At 38.2% G+C, this 15,228-nt stretch overlaps 2 protein-coding genes and 1 long non-coding RNA gene across 3 annotated transcripts; 2 read left to right on the top strand and 1 right to left on the bottom strand.

The window, feature by feature from the left end:
* The first annotated feature begins 890 nt into the window (after nucleotides 1–890).
* LOC101472639 (cornifelin homolog B-like) lies at nucleotides 891–6,271 on the top strand. Its single transcript, XM_004551133.3, has 4 exons — nucleotides 891–965; nucleotides 4,832–4,945; nucleotides 5,030–5,187; nucleotides 5,700–6,271. Exons 2-4 carry the CDS (start codon nucleotides 4,840–4,842, stop codon nucleotides 5,820–5,822), a joined length of 387 nt encoding a protein of 128 aa, XP_004551190.1. The 5' UTR covers nucleotides 891–965; nucleotides 4,832–4,839; the 3' UTR covers nucleotides 5,823–6,271.
* Nucleotides 6,272–6,397: 126 nt separating this feature from the next.
* LOC143420880 (uncharacterized) lies at nucleotides 6,398–13,789 on the bottom strand. The gene is made up of 5 exons (XR_013100642.1): nucleotides 13,739–13,789; nucleotides 10,271–13,485; nucleotides 8,147–8,204; nucleotides 7,021–7,177; nucleotides 6,398–6,760 (listed from the first exon to the last, which is right to left on the bottom strand). It is a non-coding gene; the product is annotated as an uncharacterized LOC143420880 (long non-coding RNA).
* On the top strand, nucleotides 11,501–14,915 carry LOC101472126 (cornifelin). The gene is made up of 3 exons (XM_004551131.6): nucleotides 11,501–11,608; nucleotides 12,637–12,794; nucleotides 14,356–14,915. Exons 1-3 carry the CDS (start codon nucleotides 11,503–11,505, stop codon nucleotides 14,476–14,478), a joined length of 387 nt encoding a protein of 128 aa, XP_004551188.1. The 5' UTR covers nucleotides 11,501–11,502; the 3' UTR covers nucleotides 14,479–14,915.
* Nucleotides 14,916–15,228: the final 313 nt, after the last annotated feature.

Below are 15,228 nucleotides of genomic sequence, written 5' to 3' on the forward strand. Positions count from 1 at the left end.
AATTTTATTTAAAATTTTTCGCAACAGTGTTTTGGTCTGGACACCATTCCCTAACATTCACGGTACATTCTTTAGTGCTCCTTTAATGTGGTTTGTTGTTTAAAGATGATGATGTGTATCATTAAATGGAAAGTTAATGGTGATTGTTATACTGAATAGAGTCAGGGAGAGGTTTATGTACTTATGTTCCTTGGAAGGAACAAAGAGGTGACCTTTTGATGCCAAAGCCAACTTTTTGTGTCATGTTTGTTTGTCTAGTTATTGAAGATGAACATTCATGGTCTTGTGCCCTGACATACACAGGAAACAAAGTGAAGGAAACTTCTTCTAGAAACTTTTAATTAAATTAGACTTTTGCAATCCAGCTAATCCAGCTGTTGAAAGACAAACTTTTCTTTATAATCAAAATGCAACGAAACCTTAATCACAGGTTAATCCAAGGTTTCAATTTTCTTCCAGGTCTAATGAAAATACTGTTTTGGTTTGTGGTCATTTTCACCAATTGTTCCTTTAACTAAGTCTACCTTCTGTTGGAACAAGAAAGTTGAATTGTTTAAAAAATAACCTACATTACATCTGTATCAGTTTTTAAAATGTTCTTGTAGGAATTGGTCTCTACCTACAAACAGCGTAAATATTCTTGCAGGAAAATGAGAAATATGTCATCCTGTTATTATTATTATTATAAAGTCCACTAACGTTTATACTTTTCTTTTCAGTAAAATTAAAGAACTAAAGCAGTGTTACATATTCTTTTCCGTGTTTTTCTTTTAATCCACTGCGCGTTCCAGTGGAAAATACAACTATATCAAAAAATTTTTTTTTAAAATGGTGAACCGGTGTGTCCGGATTGTCCTGTCAGGTGATCACTTGTGTAAAAGGGCTTAAAAGAGCTGCGGAAAGCAAACATCACCTGTGCCTGCACAACATTGAACTCAGAGCTTTCTTATCTTCAAACACAAAAGGTAAGGCATTTTATTTTATTTTGCTTATATCCTCATAAGGTCATTTTCATGCATTAATGATGCAATTAATGACGTGAAAAGTGTATGATTTTAATTTGAAAAAGTATTGTGTGTCATCAGTCTGTTAGAGTTTTGGGTTGGCATGTGGTTTCTGAATTGTGTAAAAGTTTCCAGTGCAGTGATGTGTGCTGTCATAGCTGTAGCAGTGTGCAGTTAGATAACTGAGCACTGAAACTTTTATTCCTTTGCAGCCATATTAAATATGTGTACAGTTATTCACTGGCCACTTCATTAAGTACATCTGCCTAGTACTGGATTTGACCCACCTTTATTTTTACAACTGCCTACAGTCTTTATGGCATCGATTCAACAAGGTGTTGGCAACATTTCTCAGATATTTTGGTTCATATTGACATGATAGCATCACCGAGCTGCTGCAGATTTGTCAGCTGCACATTCATGATAGGACTCTTCTGTTCTACCAGATCCTAAAGATGCTATGTTGCATTGAGATCTGGTTGCTGTGGATAGCATTTGGGTGGAGGGAACTCATTGAGAAGTTCTAGAAACGAGTTTGAGATGATTAGAAATTCGTGACATGGTGCGTTATCTTGCTAGAAATAGCCATCAGAGGACGGGCGCACTGTGGTCATAAAGGGATGGACATGGTCAGCACTCAGCTAGGCTGTAGTGGTTAACCCTTTCATACATGAACTATTACAACTGCAATTAGGAATTTTTTCTTAAGTATTCTTATTCATCTTTAGGCATTAAAAAACAATTTTTGAGGTTCACTTTTTTAAACACGTACTTAAGTACACTTTGACAACACTGACTGACCAGTGGATGGCAGGGTATGGAGTGACAAATCAGTGTCCAATTTAGTGGTTTATGTGCCATTTATGTATACCATCAACACTGACACAAATACAAGAAAACAGCCTTTGAATAGCTGTCCACTGCAGTGACCACTATGCATGAAAGGGTTAAATGATGCCCAGTTGGTACTAAGGGATGCAAAAGGTGCCAAGAAAATATCCCCCAGACCATCACAGCACCAGCAGCCTGAACCATTAGTACAATGGTTTTCTTTCACTTTCTTTATGCCAGATTCTGATCATACCATCTGAATGCCTCAGCAAAAATTAGGACTCATCAGACCAGGCAACATTTTTCCAATCTTCTATCGTCCTGTTTCGGTATGCCGCCTCTTTGCTGATACGGGTGGCAACTAGTGTGGTCTCCTTGCTGTTGTAGTCCATCTGCTTATAGGTTCGACATTTTGTGTATTCAGAGATCCTCTTACATAGTTTTAGTTGTAATAAGTGGTTATTTGACTTACTGTTGCTTTTTAAATCAACTCAAAGCAGTCTGGCCTTTCTCCTCTGAACTCTGATATCAACAAGGCATTTTCACCCAGATAACTGCTGCTCACTAGATATTTTCTCTCGTTTTTTGCAATCCAGCAGATCAGCAGTTTCTGAAACACTCAGGCTGTGTCGCACTGCTGGCACGGTCTCTGCACAGAAAAAATCTGCGTTGCGCACAAAAAAAATCTAACCTGAATTGAAATTAAAGTAAATATGTTAACAATTCTGTTTTCCAGTGTTAGTCAGTTATTGACTGGCTGCTCCAGTATGGGATTAGAACGATGCCACCTTATCCCATAGTCCAGCCACTGATGCGATTCACATTCGTATATACGCAGCTAATCAACGTCGTTGACAGGCTATGACAATGTGCCGACACCAGTGTTTTAGCGAACAAAGCAGCCTGGCTGATGTGGAGTGAAGCCACGTTAATGACAAAGTGTACAACCATTGGAGATGTGAGCAGGACAGACGGAACAACTGATGGAAAAAGTGTGGACTTTCTACCAGTTTTTAAATTGTGTTGATCGGCCACATAAAACCAGAGTTACGATAAAAATATCTGCAATGTTTGGTTTTCTTCCTGAATACTATCGTTGTTTATATTTACTGCTGGAAGAAAACGCTGGAAAGCCTGTGAGCAAAACCAAAACACCCCTCACCCTTTCCCATTGGTCGAAAAATGTACTATGTCGACCAATCAAAAAATGATATGGCAACATGGCATTTAGCTGTTTAGGAAGGGGGAGGTTTTAGGAGTGACGGAGGTGTTTTGAGATGTGAGAGATTTGCCACGTTTAGCGCAAATCTTGTGTAGTTGGTGTGTAGTGTAGTCAATAGTTTTGTTGTGTGTGTCAGAACAATGAGGTGACTGCTGAATGTTACAGGTGTTACAGGAGTGATACATCTCCTGTTGTCAGGCCTGCAGGTATCAGGCTGTTGTTCTCCTTTATCTCATAGTGGACAGAAATTATTATTTGGAGTGCCACAAATAATTTGTGTGGCATCAGATTTGATGCAGAACAGCTGATTGTTCTGTAAATAGTTTGAAATGTTTATTTAAAAAAACGCCTTGGCTGCATTTTTAGGTAAACAGCTGCAAAAAACTTTGTTGTTTGCAAAACTCAGTTACTTTTTTTTGAAGAACTATATAATTAATTGCCCAACATTGGTCATTATTTACTGTATTTTGCAGAGAGAGAGAGAGTTACAGGACCCAGACCACAGACTCATAATACAAGTCAGAGCTTTATATTTGTTTAAAAAATAAAGTTGTGTTTTCAAAATTGGAGTTCAAGTTATTTTTACTTCCAATAGTGTTAACATACTGCACAGGTCATGAACAAGATTTTTTTATTTTTTTCATTGTAAATGGGCTAAAGCAGTTAATTAAAAGTAGTCTAACATAAATGTAAACGCTGTAATTTGATTATTTTAATAAACCATGTAACTTGGATGGATTCGATGCTGGCGTGATCACAGTGCTCACGTCTGCTGTCGCTCACAGTGGTCCAAGGGTGTGTTTGCTCAGACACATGAAAAATTAAAGGGAACATTGGTGCAAAGCCTCACAGATGATGTGCAGCAGTGGGTCCCTCAGTCTGTCCTCACTCTGGACACTTGCAGTTGTCACACATGGTAATCAAATGTGTGATAAGCTGCAGGATTCAAACACAAGCGTAACTTATAAATACATGTTTATACTTTTATTACACAGTCAGAGAGAAAGACAAAGAGAGAGAGTGCAGGACAGACAGGTGACAGTCTCAGGTGTACACACTGTTACAAAACAGCACAAGAGAAGGAGGATTTAGTGTTTGTGTTATTACGAAACAAGAAGAGTTCCCAGATGGTGCAGTGGACACATGTGTGACTCCTGTGATTAAAGCATCTTTCTTTCAGCTTAACGAGTGAACCGTCAGCTCGTTCAAACACACGTTAAAGTCCGTTTGGCTCGACACCACCGAACAGAGGCAGCAATATAACATAGCTGACTTTAATTATCCATGAAATCATCACATTCTCTGTAGGATTAATGTCAACTACTGAACGGTGTATATTTTTAAAGGCTTTAAAACCAAGTTAGTACAAACGTCACTAATGTCACATAACTTTACCGATATGTGGCCAACAGTAATGTTTTAATGTTCTTCATTATTAAACATTTGCACATAAATAAGTGACATAATATTCAGTACTTACTTTTGAAAGTTTATTTTTCGGCCGTTCCGCTTCAGCCGTCTGCCATATTTTTCGGCAAAATTATCCACACCATTCGCCGCGCTATGAATATTTCATTTGAGCAAACAAAATTTCTGTTTTTAAATTTGCCATTGTGATTATCTGTATAAGTGAAATATCTGATTATATTGTCAAGTTTTGAATGCACTGGTTAGGTGTGGTTAATAAAGGGTTGTGGCTGCTCTCTTCCACAACAGCCTTTTGTAGTGCTTAACCTTGTGATCTTATGAACTTTCAACCTGGTTCCTCCTTTAGACTCCATCATGACTGATACGATGGTCGTCACGCAGCCTCAGCCTGTGATATATGTTCAAGGGTCGGATGAATGGTCATCTGGGTTATTTGACTTCTGTGAAAATGTGCCAGAGTGTAAGTGTCTCTGATTTATATCTATACCACAGCAAGTACTAATTCACTGCCAATGCACTGTGCTTATCATTTCTCCTTTTTAAGGCCTTTTTGCTTACTTTTGCTTACCCTGCTTCGCCTGTAAAACTTCGAGAGACTACGGGGAAAATCTCTGTCTCCCTCTGGCCGACTGGGTGAGCGGCATGATCCCGCCGGCCACCATGTCCATGAGGGTCTCCATGCGACACCGCTATGGCATCACCGTAAGGCCAAAATTTGATTTTCTTTTTAATGTATCTATATTTCACTCACTTAGCCTTCAGCCACTCTGTTGCACTAATACTTTTGAGAGGAGTTTGTTTCAACTTTTTAAAAGTTGCTTTTATTTGTGTTAACTATTTCTTTGCCTACTGCGCGTTTGCCTACTGCGCGTTTTAAGGCTGTCAGTAGGCTACTGACAACCTTAAAACGCGCAGCCTTGTAAAACAACCTTTATAACATGACCAAATTATAACAAAAGAAAGATTGTATATCACCATATTTCGGATTTTTAAAGGAAGAAACTGTATTTTCTTAAATCATTCTGTGTCTGAATAATTTTTATAGATCAACATGTATTCTGTCAACATTATGCAATCTGCTCTTTATCTATAAAACTGTGCTTAAGACTATTTCTTACCTAAGCCATTGGGGTCTTTCAGCTCTTACATATTAACATAAAAAACTGGCCTGGTTAGCCACTTGCTGACCAAACGTCACTGTGTTTTGTTTTTAGGGCACCATGTGTAACGACTGTGTGCTTTCGACATTCTGTATGTCCTGTGTCTGGTGTCAGATGTCAAGAGAGATGAAGAAACGAGCACTCCCAGTCGTTATGGTTGCTACTAAAAACGTGTAACCTCTTCCTTCTTCATCATGTCTGGGGCCACCATCCTCATGGAGTCTTAGCAGCACAATACACTTTAAACAGAAATCCAACTGTAGCCATCCAAGCTTATTGAAGTTAGGAAACTGAAATGAAGTAAAAGGAAACTGTTTTTAATGTAATTAAACTATCATTAACTATCTAAAATAGTGCCTTTTAAATTTTATTTTACATTTTTCCCTTTGAGAACAAAAATTCTTCACCGAGGGGTTTATAATGACCACTTATTAACCAAAGAATACTTTAACTTGAGTTTAAAGGGGGTGTTAAAAGTGTGTTTTTGTGTAATCTCACATACTTTAGTCAGGTTTGTATTTTATTTTTATCTGGCATAATGAAAATTTTAAACAGATAAACTTAAATGACATAAAAATCCAAACACTGTTCTTTCATTTTTTGTCAATAAAATTAAGTGAAAGGCACATGACTCTTAGTTTTCTGTGTTCATACAGCACGCTGTTAACAGATGGTAAACATACAAGTGTATGAAAGTGAATTTCAAAAATACATAAAAGAAAAAGGGTTTGGTTACCTTTAATAAGTGCTTTAAAAGTGTAACACCTCAGAACACAACACTGGATGCCACTTTATTGTTTTCTTCTTTTTTTAATAATTAATTTTGATAGTAGTAGTAGCAAAAGTAGTAATGGCAGAAATTAGTTGGGTGCCAGTCCTTCAAACTAGCATGTGCTAGTTTACTGATATTGATATTTTTGGTAAATTCAGCTGTTTTCTGTTTGAAGGAAGCTGACATTTTATCAGTGATGTATGATCCTGACAGAAGGTTCTTCCACAGTGCGATGTTTTTTTTTTTTTTTTAAATCCTGTCCCTTCTGGCAGGTTTCAATCAGAATTATAACAAAAGGATAAAGCACAGATGGAAAAGCACAATGTATCACAAACTGATGCACCTGTAAGAAAAAACAAAGGGAAAAAAAACTGTTCATTCAGTATATGAGGACATGCATTGATGTATATAAGATGCAGAGAGTATTGTAGTCTCTTATGTTATGTAGCGCAGTTTCTGATACTATAATCAATTTTAACTGTAAGTTCTTAAGAGACTATGAGCTGTCAATGTCACACATCGGGAGTCAATTCTGAAAATTGATAAAGTGTTTAAAATGTAAAGTGTGTGTGTGTGTGTGTTTCTATTAAGGATTTCACTCACTCTTTGAACGAATATCAAAGTCTTGGCCCTTTAACAGAGATGTGATACAGCGCCATCTGGTGGTTGACTTTCATTGGAGATTTTTTCCCTTTAATTTAGCTTGAGGCAGGTGCATGGTTGCTGATTGTTCTTGAGAGGATTTGTGTCTCTGATATATCTGGGGAAGTTAAAAGATGATGAGTTTTCTTGATCGCCTCCATCTATAGCAAAGAGCAAAGTACATACTGTAATCTTGCATGTAGTGTTTTCAATTTTCAGTGCCAGGACTATCCATTATGGGGTCCAGCAGAGCATTAAAGTCACCTATTGTCATTTTTGAGCTATAAATATACTTGCGAGTGATTCTTTGGCATGATTTATTTCGTCTTCTGGTTATTATCTTTTATTCATTTTCATTCCTTGTGCTGTTTTATATGTGAATGGTTGTCTGTCTCTCTGTGGTAGACAGACTGATGGCCTGTCCAGGGTGTACCCTGGTTCTCACTCCATGGCAGCTGAGATAGGCACCAGCACCCCCGCGACGCTGAATTGGAAAAGTAGGTTATTTGGAGTGCGGCATCATGTCTAGTATTTCTGACCCTAAAATCTTATTGATGATTTCAGGATACATGCAACAGCTGTTTGTATTGTAAGTTAGAAGGGGAGAATATCAGAAAATGCTATCTTATGCTAACTAAGACCCAGTGGAACCCCATTTCCACTTAACAGAAACCGTACTCATACGTCAGGATTGTTAGATGTTCAGTTTAATGTATGGACTTGAAATTCACTTTAAAGTGAGTTTGTTTTACTTCATGCCATCCAGATTTCATAAAATTTCATTTTCAGGTTTAAAATGAAATGCAGTGTGGTCATATTTTTATGGAAGAAACTGGAGTTTTGGTAAAGCCACAAATCCAGTCAACACTGTCTAAGGAGCTTGGGCACAAAGCAACTAGACTTCTTCAGAATATGTTTCACGTCTCATCTAAGAAGGTTCTTCAGTTCTAAAAGCAAATAGTCCCAGGTATTTTAAACCTAGTGCTAGGGGGGTGTCCCCCTACTAGAGGATTGTTGACCCATTATTAATAATATGCCTAATCAAATGAGAGGTTTCATGTGAAACCACTGTGAAACTTTGACTCACCCTATCATTTGACCTATTGAGGTCCCCTGAGGCAAGATGTGAGTGGGGGTTGAGGCACCTGGGAAGAGACATCAAGATTGCATTGTAGGTAGCAGACAGTTGGTGTCGTAAGCCACCCAGTCTGACTGCCGTTCACAGTGCACGTAGACGGCTTCTTTCACTACTCTTTCAAACCACCTGTCTTCTCATTCCAAAATGTGAACACTGGCTTCCTCGAAAGAGTGACCTTTATCTGGTACTGTACACAGACATCCAGTCATCACAAAAACGCACTTATGTGAGTGGAGAGTTCTGTAGATAACCTACTAACAATGCACTGATCTACAAAGAAAGATGCAGTCAGTTCATTCCAGTAACAATCATTCCAGCAAGAGCAGCACAAATATTAGGTCATAACAAACGGCTTCAGTGCAGGTATCCCACCAATCTACTTACCAAATAGCACAAGTTTTATGTTCCTAACCGAATCGATATGTTTTTTTTAAAACGTTTTTGCAGCTGTTCTCTGGACAAAACTGATAGGGACTCATCCTCCCTTAATACAAATTGTGCCAAGGTGTGATGTCGCAATCTGAAAACAGCTGATCTATCTGGCATAAGGAAGAAAAAACACAGCTTACCATCAGATCTTGACGCAAACATGTTTGATTAAAGTTACCGTTCTATCGTGTGCCACGTGAGTACCTCGGAGGTTGTAGTTACTTATTAAAGTAAATATTACTCAGACACACTTCAGATCGAAGCCTGAGTATTTGCTGCATTTTGAGAGACATCGCTACTTGGTTTGAAACAGATGGATGAGAAAACCAGTCTGTCGTGTTTTAATTCTTTACCAATCTTTGTGTGGAAATGGGGTTAAAACCCGAAATGCCAGATTTCAGTCAACTTCCTGGAAAACACAAGATGTCTGCCTGCACAGGTTTAACAACTCTGTGACAGGCCCAGGGGCAGATGTTTCGCTGTCTTTTTTTCACCTACCACCAAAGTAAACAAGAGTACATAGCTAAGTCTCTCTTTCTCTCTCACACATATATGCACACAGTTCATGCTAAGATGATAGTGAATAGTAATAATCAACTATATTAAAAACATGATTCCAGCTTTTGATCAACACCAGTGGTGGATCTGCCAATTCTGGTATTCTATGGCAAATGCCAACTGGGCTCCATGGTGCTAGGCAGTGAGCACAGGGCCAAGTAGAAGATGTTCGGCCCTCAAGCCACCCTCACAAAGTCTGCGTTTTACTGTTTGGTCAGAGACATTTACACCAGTGGTCATTTAGTAACTCTGGTAATGTTCCTGTTCCTACTTGGACAAAGGAGCAGATACCAGTCCTGCTGATGGGTTAAGGGCCTTCTACAGCCCAGTCTAGCTCTCCTACTGTATTTGTCTGTGCTGGGAGGCACAGCAAACCTTCTGGCAATGGCATGTATTTATGTGCCATCCTGGAGGAGTTGGATTCCCTGTGCAACCTCTGTCGTATCTAAGTATCATCTCATGTTACAAGTAGTGACACTGACCCTAGCCAAATGCAAAATTAGTGAAAAAACAATCAGTAAAGATGAAAAACCATTCCTGTTTTGGGGGTTGTATCCTCTAGTGCACCTGCTATTAACTTCATCAGCACCAGAGCAGCTGGAACTGATTAATGACCCCCTCTGCTACTTAGCCGACCAAATCAATATCCCAGAAGTTTAGAAGTGTCTCTTGAATTTTTTTGAGCAGTGTATTTCCTCTGACATCAAACCTTTTCATAAATTTTTAATCCACTCTTTTAATCATTTGAGTGTAAAATGACTGAGAAAATACAGAACAAGTTTATTTGACCACCACCAAATATAAGGTTTATGTCACAGCTGGCCTACATTAACAGTATTGATCATTACCAAAATATTTCTCATATTTCATTGAAGGTTAATTTACCAGTATGGACAATTATATTTGTAATGCTAAAATGTAATCATTATTGTTATCGATGACTTTTCATAACTACTTTTCTACAAAAAAGCAGACAAAAAGAAAAAGCACATTATTATTGTAAGGTGCCAAATTACAGTTGAAATCCTAACAGAAAAAATTGTTTTAGTTTTTGACTTCCCAGATAAGTCCAATGTTCCGGCTCACCCAGTCCAGCCGCCCAGTCAGATGTTACGCCCTTGGCGCCTGTCATAACCCATATAAGGCGTATCTTTGCATCTTATATTAAGATCCTCTTCCCGCCTCCTTCACAGCGATGCTCATCGCTGTTTCATCAGAATGTCAGTGTTACTGAAAATCAGAAAGATGTGGAGCTCTGATTCCAAAGGTTTCGGTGAGGACAGAGCCAACGCCTTGGCGTCACGCCCGCAACGTTGACTCATCCACGCACGCCAGTTCCTCACTTCATCTCACAATAGCACATTCCAAATGCATGACCACTCCTAATGGAAATCATAACAATCACATAAAGGAACATAAAACCTCTATTGTTACTGTTGTTGTTTTTTCGGTGTTAATTACAGTGAATTGCCTGGTGCGAACTTTGGGTTAGGGCAACTTGACCTGTCGTTTTTCTGCCCACAGCTTTTTAGTTCAGAGGGCACGAGGTCACTGGAGAAAGCAAACAACAACAACAACAACAACAACAAAACAAACAAACAAACAAACAAACAAAAAACCCCAACACGCTCACTTTAAAGAAAAAACACACACACTCGAGACATGTATATGAATATGAAATACATGCATATGAATAGAGAAAGCTTCCGTTCCGTCAGTAATGGGAGTCCTCAGTATGCAGCAATACCACATATATTTCCCCGGTGAAGTGAAAGCAGTGTGGGATCATTTTTTTCCGCATTAGACAATGACCTTTCCAGTTGCCGCACCTTCACTTCAATATTAACACAAAGTTGCAGAGTGAACCGGTGCGTCCGGATTCTTCTGTCAGGTGATCTCATGTTTTCTAAAAGGATTTAAGACATGAGAGCTTCTCGGAGCTTTCAGAGATCAGCTGTGACCGAACATCCACCTCAGAGCTTTCTAATCGTCAAACACAAAAGGTAAGACATTTTATTTATTCGTTTAGTTTCGTTCCCATCCACATGAGCTCAGACTTTATATATTAACCACAGTAAAATTATAAATATAACGAGCAGCAGTTTACTGTTTTAATTTAAGAAAGTAATGATATTATAGGCCTATTAATAACCAACATGTTGACAAGTAACAATTTAAAAGCAGAGGAGCTCTTTAATGGTTATTGAGAAAGGCTGGGAGTATAGTGAACATTTACCAGCTTTCCTGAAATACACACCTGATTGTAAGAGGACTTGCAGTTGGAATTTTTCACCTTGCTCTTTCTTTTAGGCGCCATCATGACTTCTAAAATGGTTGTTCGGCAACCTCAGCCTATGATGTATACCCAAGAGTCTGATGAGTGGTCAAGTGGGATCTGTGACTGCTGTCAAGATGTGCCAGGGTGTAAGAGTCTCTTAATTATCTTCAAAGTTTATAGAGGACTTTTGCTCTGCAGTGATCGTCACACATGTGACAAAGGAACTTATTTTGCTCACTCGAAGGGAAAATATTTATTCCTAATAATCACATTTTTAAAACAGTAGGAAACAAAATCAAAACAAACAACAAACAAACAAAAATGCTGTTTTCGTATTTCATTATCTATAAATAACATAAAAATGAATCAAAGAGTGTTTTTTGTTTTCTGGACCTGAACCTCCTGATGAAATCCAGGAAGCCACACCTACATAAGAATTAAGGCCGTAGTATGTTTTTTTTTAATGTGGTGAGAAAGGCATTGGTCCAAGAAAGAAAAAAAGGATTTATTAACATCCTCATATTTTCATTTGTATTTTCAAACACGTGGTGTGCGTCATGTGATTGGTTGTTTTAATCAGACAAAAAAAGGACAAAAGATAATTGTACTTCCGTCATACTTAGGTGTTATTTTCAAATTTAACTCATAACTTGTACATACCCACATGCACAACTATAGCACTCACACTTATTTTTTCCAAAGACATAATAACCCCGTTTACACTATTTTCAAAGATCTGATTTGTTTGGCATTCATTTTCATTTCATTCTCTACAAAAGGGAATTTCTATTCTAATAACGATTAGCGTCTTTTAAGAGCACATGCTCGCCTTTTTTTCTTTTCTACATTAACTCACTGTGTCCTTGTATAATTTCAGCATCATAATGATGTTAGATCTTATTTCTTCTGAGTTATTACTTAAATGGCCAAACCGAAATGATGATAGGACAACTATAAGACATTTTATTTTCAGTTTAAATCAATAATAATGCTACTTCCTTAAATAGATTTAAATCAGACGTCTTTCTAACACATTCTACATAAATAGCGCGGCTTATTGTCCTGTTTTCTTTATTAAGCATTTCAGGGTTTTACGTGAGTGTGTGTAGTTGAGTGTTTTCCTGGTTTCGCAGTCCATATCATTTGCTTTTCTCTGTATCTTTGCCTCTTTCAGGCTGTTGTGCTTTCTGGTGCTTGCCCTGCTTTGCCTGCATAACTTCGAGAGATTATGGTGAGCCTCTCTGCCTCCCCCTGCTGGAGATTTTCAGTGGTTTTATCCCGGGAATCACCATGTCCATGAGGGTCAACATGCGACAGCGCTATCGCATCAGGGTAAGGCCAATGTTTTCAGCTTTATACAGTTAGTTCCCGAGATGTTTGGACCAATATAATTAAATACATCAGACCCTGAGCTTTCATTTGAGAGATTTTTTTTCTTTAAGCAGGTAACAGCAGGTGACCTATTAATAGTCATTAAGTCAATGGTAATGGTCTTATAGCTAGAACTGAGCCAAATAAGCAGAGTTTTAGAAACTAGAATATATTTGCTTTCAAATCAAGTCTGAAACCTGCATTTGTCCTTCTAGTATCAGATTTCGGTTTGGGTATGATCTTGAAAAGGTCAGTGCTGACCTGGTGGATGTTAATAGGTAAAGCTACAAAAACAAAACAAATCCATCTGACAGATAGCAAGAACATTAGAAGGAAAGATGATCCTGAGCAGAATGACTAGAAAATAAAAAGCATGAAATAGTCTCGGAAGAGCTCATGATCCCATTAAACAGCTGGATGTTGAAATGTGCAGAGTTACAAAGTAGATTGGATGGTGCTCAACCCTAAAGATGGGTGTAGCCGGTCTGGCCTTAAACTCTTATTGCCGTTAGTTCTCTGCGTTGTGTTGTGCGAATGACCAGAGGCGTCAGCTCTCACTTTGCCAGCTGGGTGGATTTATTCTCCCAGAACTGTTTAAAATAAAAACAAAACAGTACAGCAACTTCACTTTACTGGACTTCTGCATGAACACCTTCAAGGGAGAGAGAAGGATAGCGGACCACATGAGAAGCCACGTGCATGCTCCTATGCTCTCATCTGAGACATGCTAACTAGCATGTTACAATAAAGTGCTGTACTCGACAGAGAAACAATAATTCACACTAAAACATCTAACAGAACTATGAGACAAAATGCACAAAGGGAACGAGCAGTGTTTGAATTACTTTTAGTTACTTTAACTGTGTTTATTTGCTCTGTAACTGAGAACACTAGCGTACGCTCACCTCTCCTCAGCGGGGCCTCTAGGCAACTGAGGAAAATAGCGCGCAGCTACAGGAAGTGACTTCGTGGGAAGTCAAAGGTCACACAAACAAAATAAAAGCTCCCAAAATATAAATACAGAAAATAAACATATATAAATAAACACATATACATAACCAATACTGACAAAGCGAGATAACACTGCAGGATGGATCTTTGGTGAAATATAAATTATTTTTTAATACACCCGTTACATCGGCACTGTTTTTCTTTTTTTTTTTTTAGGTCAGAAAGTGGAATATTGTACAATTGCTGGCCAATTCAATGAAACTTTTTGAGTTTTGATGACTTTTGTTGGTCAGTCTGGTAAAGGTAAACAGTGTATTGCAGCATAATAATCAGGAACTGTAGAAAACTCACCTTAAGGAACAATAACTCCAAAACCAATTCAACAGAGTGAAAAGCAAAAGGTTAAAAATGCAAGACTTTTCAGTCCAAACTGCTAAAACACAACCAAACTGTAACCGCACATCAAAAAACCTGATTCATCTCTTTTCACAGGAAAAATCATTTCCATATTAATGTAAAAACTGATCAGATTGACTGTTTATTACCAAACGTGTCTGTATTTTATCTGCAGGGCACCATGTGTCGGGATTGTGTGCTTTCGACTTTCTGTTGCGCCTGCAGCTGGTGTCAGATGTCCAGAGAAATGAAGAGTAGGAATGTTTCAGTTGTTATGGTTGGTGCCAAAAACACATAACCTCTTCGCTCTTCATCATCACCACCTGGGCTGCTGGTTACTTAATACAACACCATCTGCGTGGAATGTCAGTAACATTTTACACCGATGACTTCTTTGAGGAAGAGTAGTGTTCACGTCACTGACAGAAACGTGTCTGTAAATATGACTTTATTAAAGGGAGACGGGATCATGGCTTGCTGACTAAAACATTATAGAAATCTCTTAATAAATGTTAAAAATATATAATGACCTTTGTCTTGAATTTTAATCTTTTTTTTTCTTGTGAGTTTGCTTACATACACAACACTAATGGTTGCATTTAACAAGTCACAATCTACGTTCACAATAAGCACTGGGATTCAAAAATTTGTATAAAAAACTGAAGAATGTATTTTTTTTATCCTGCTTGCAATTAAATAAACAAATAGCACAGAAATAAAAAGAGAGCATGGAGGTTTTATTTATTTATTTATTTATTTGCGTTTATCACCAATAAAAAATAACCACAGTATGTTCAGAAAGCAGTTAATTCTGTGAATGTCCTCTGCGCCTGGGTAAGACTCCACCTCAGGCTAAAGACACACTGCACAGGAAGGTGACGCGGGCTCCTTTAAACACTTGTAAAAAAGTGACACGGCCACTAGAGGGAGTCAAACTCTTTACAATGAGTCCAACAGCTCGTTAAGGCTGAGGTCAAAGTGGGTCACACAGGATCAGACTGACTACAGCATCGCCACTCATGTTTCACCTTACAAGCTGTGCCACCTG

This window comes from Maylandia zebra, linkage group LG10 (genome assembly GCF_041146795.1).
Source record: "Maylandia zebra isolate NMK-2024a linkage group LG10, Mzebra_GT3a, whole genome shotgun sequence".
In the NCBI taxonomy this organism is placed as follows: Eukaryota; Metazoa; Chordata; class Actinopteri; order Cichliformes; family Cichlidae; genus Maylandia; species Maylandia zebra.

Bases quoted from the DNA above. Each gene is read 5' to 3' on its own strand.
- LOC101472126 (XM_004551131.6), top strand. From the start codon at position 11,503: ATGACTTCTAAAATGGTTGTTCGGCAACCTCAGCCTATGATGTATACC. The intron at 11,609-12,636 runs GTAAGAGTCTCT...TGCCTCTTTCAG, and splicing joins CTGTCAAGATGTGCCAGGGT to GCTGTTGTGCTTTCTGGTGC. The intron at 12,795-14,355 runs GTAAGGCCAATG...TTTTATCTGCAG, and splicing joins GACAGCGCTATCGCATCAGG to GGCACCATGTGTCGGGATTG.
- LOC101472639 (XM_004551133.3), top strand. From the start codon at position 4,840: ATGACTGATACGATGGTCGTCACGCAGCCTCAGCCTGTGATATATGTT. The intron at 4,946-5,029 runs GTAAGTGTCTCT...CTCCTTTTTAAG, and splicing joins CTGTGAAAATGTGCCAGAGT to GCCTTTTTGCTTACTTTTGC. The intron at 5,188-5,699 runs GTAAGGCCAAAA...TTTTGTTTTTAG, and splicing joins GACACCGCTATGGCATCACC to GGCACCATGTGTAACGACTG.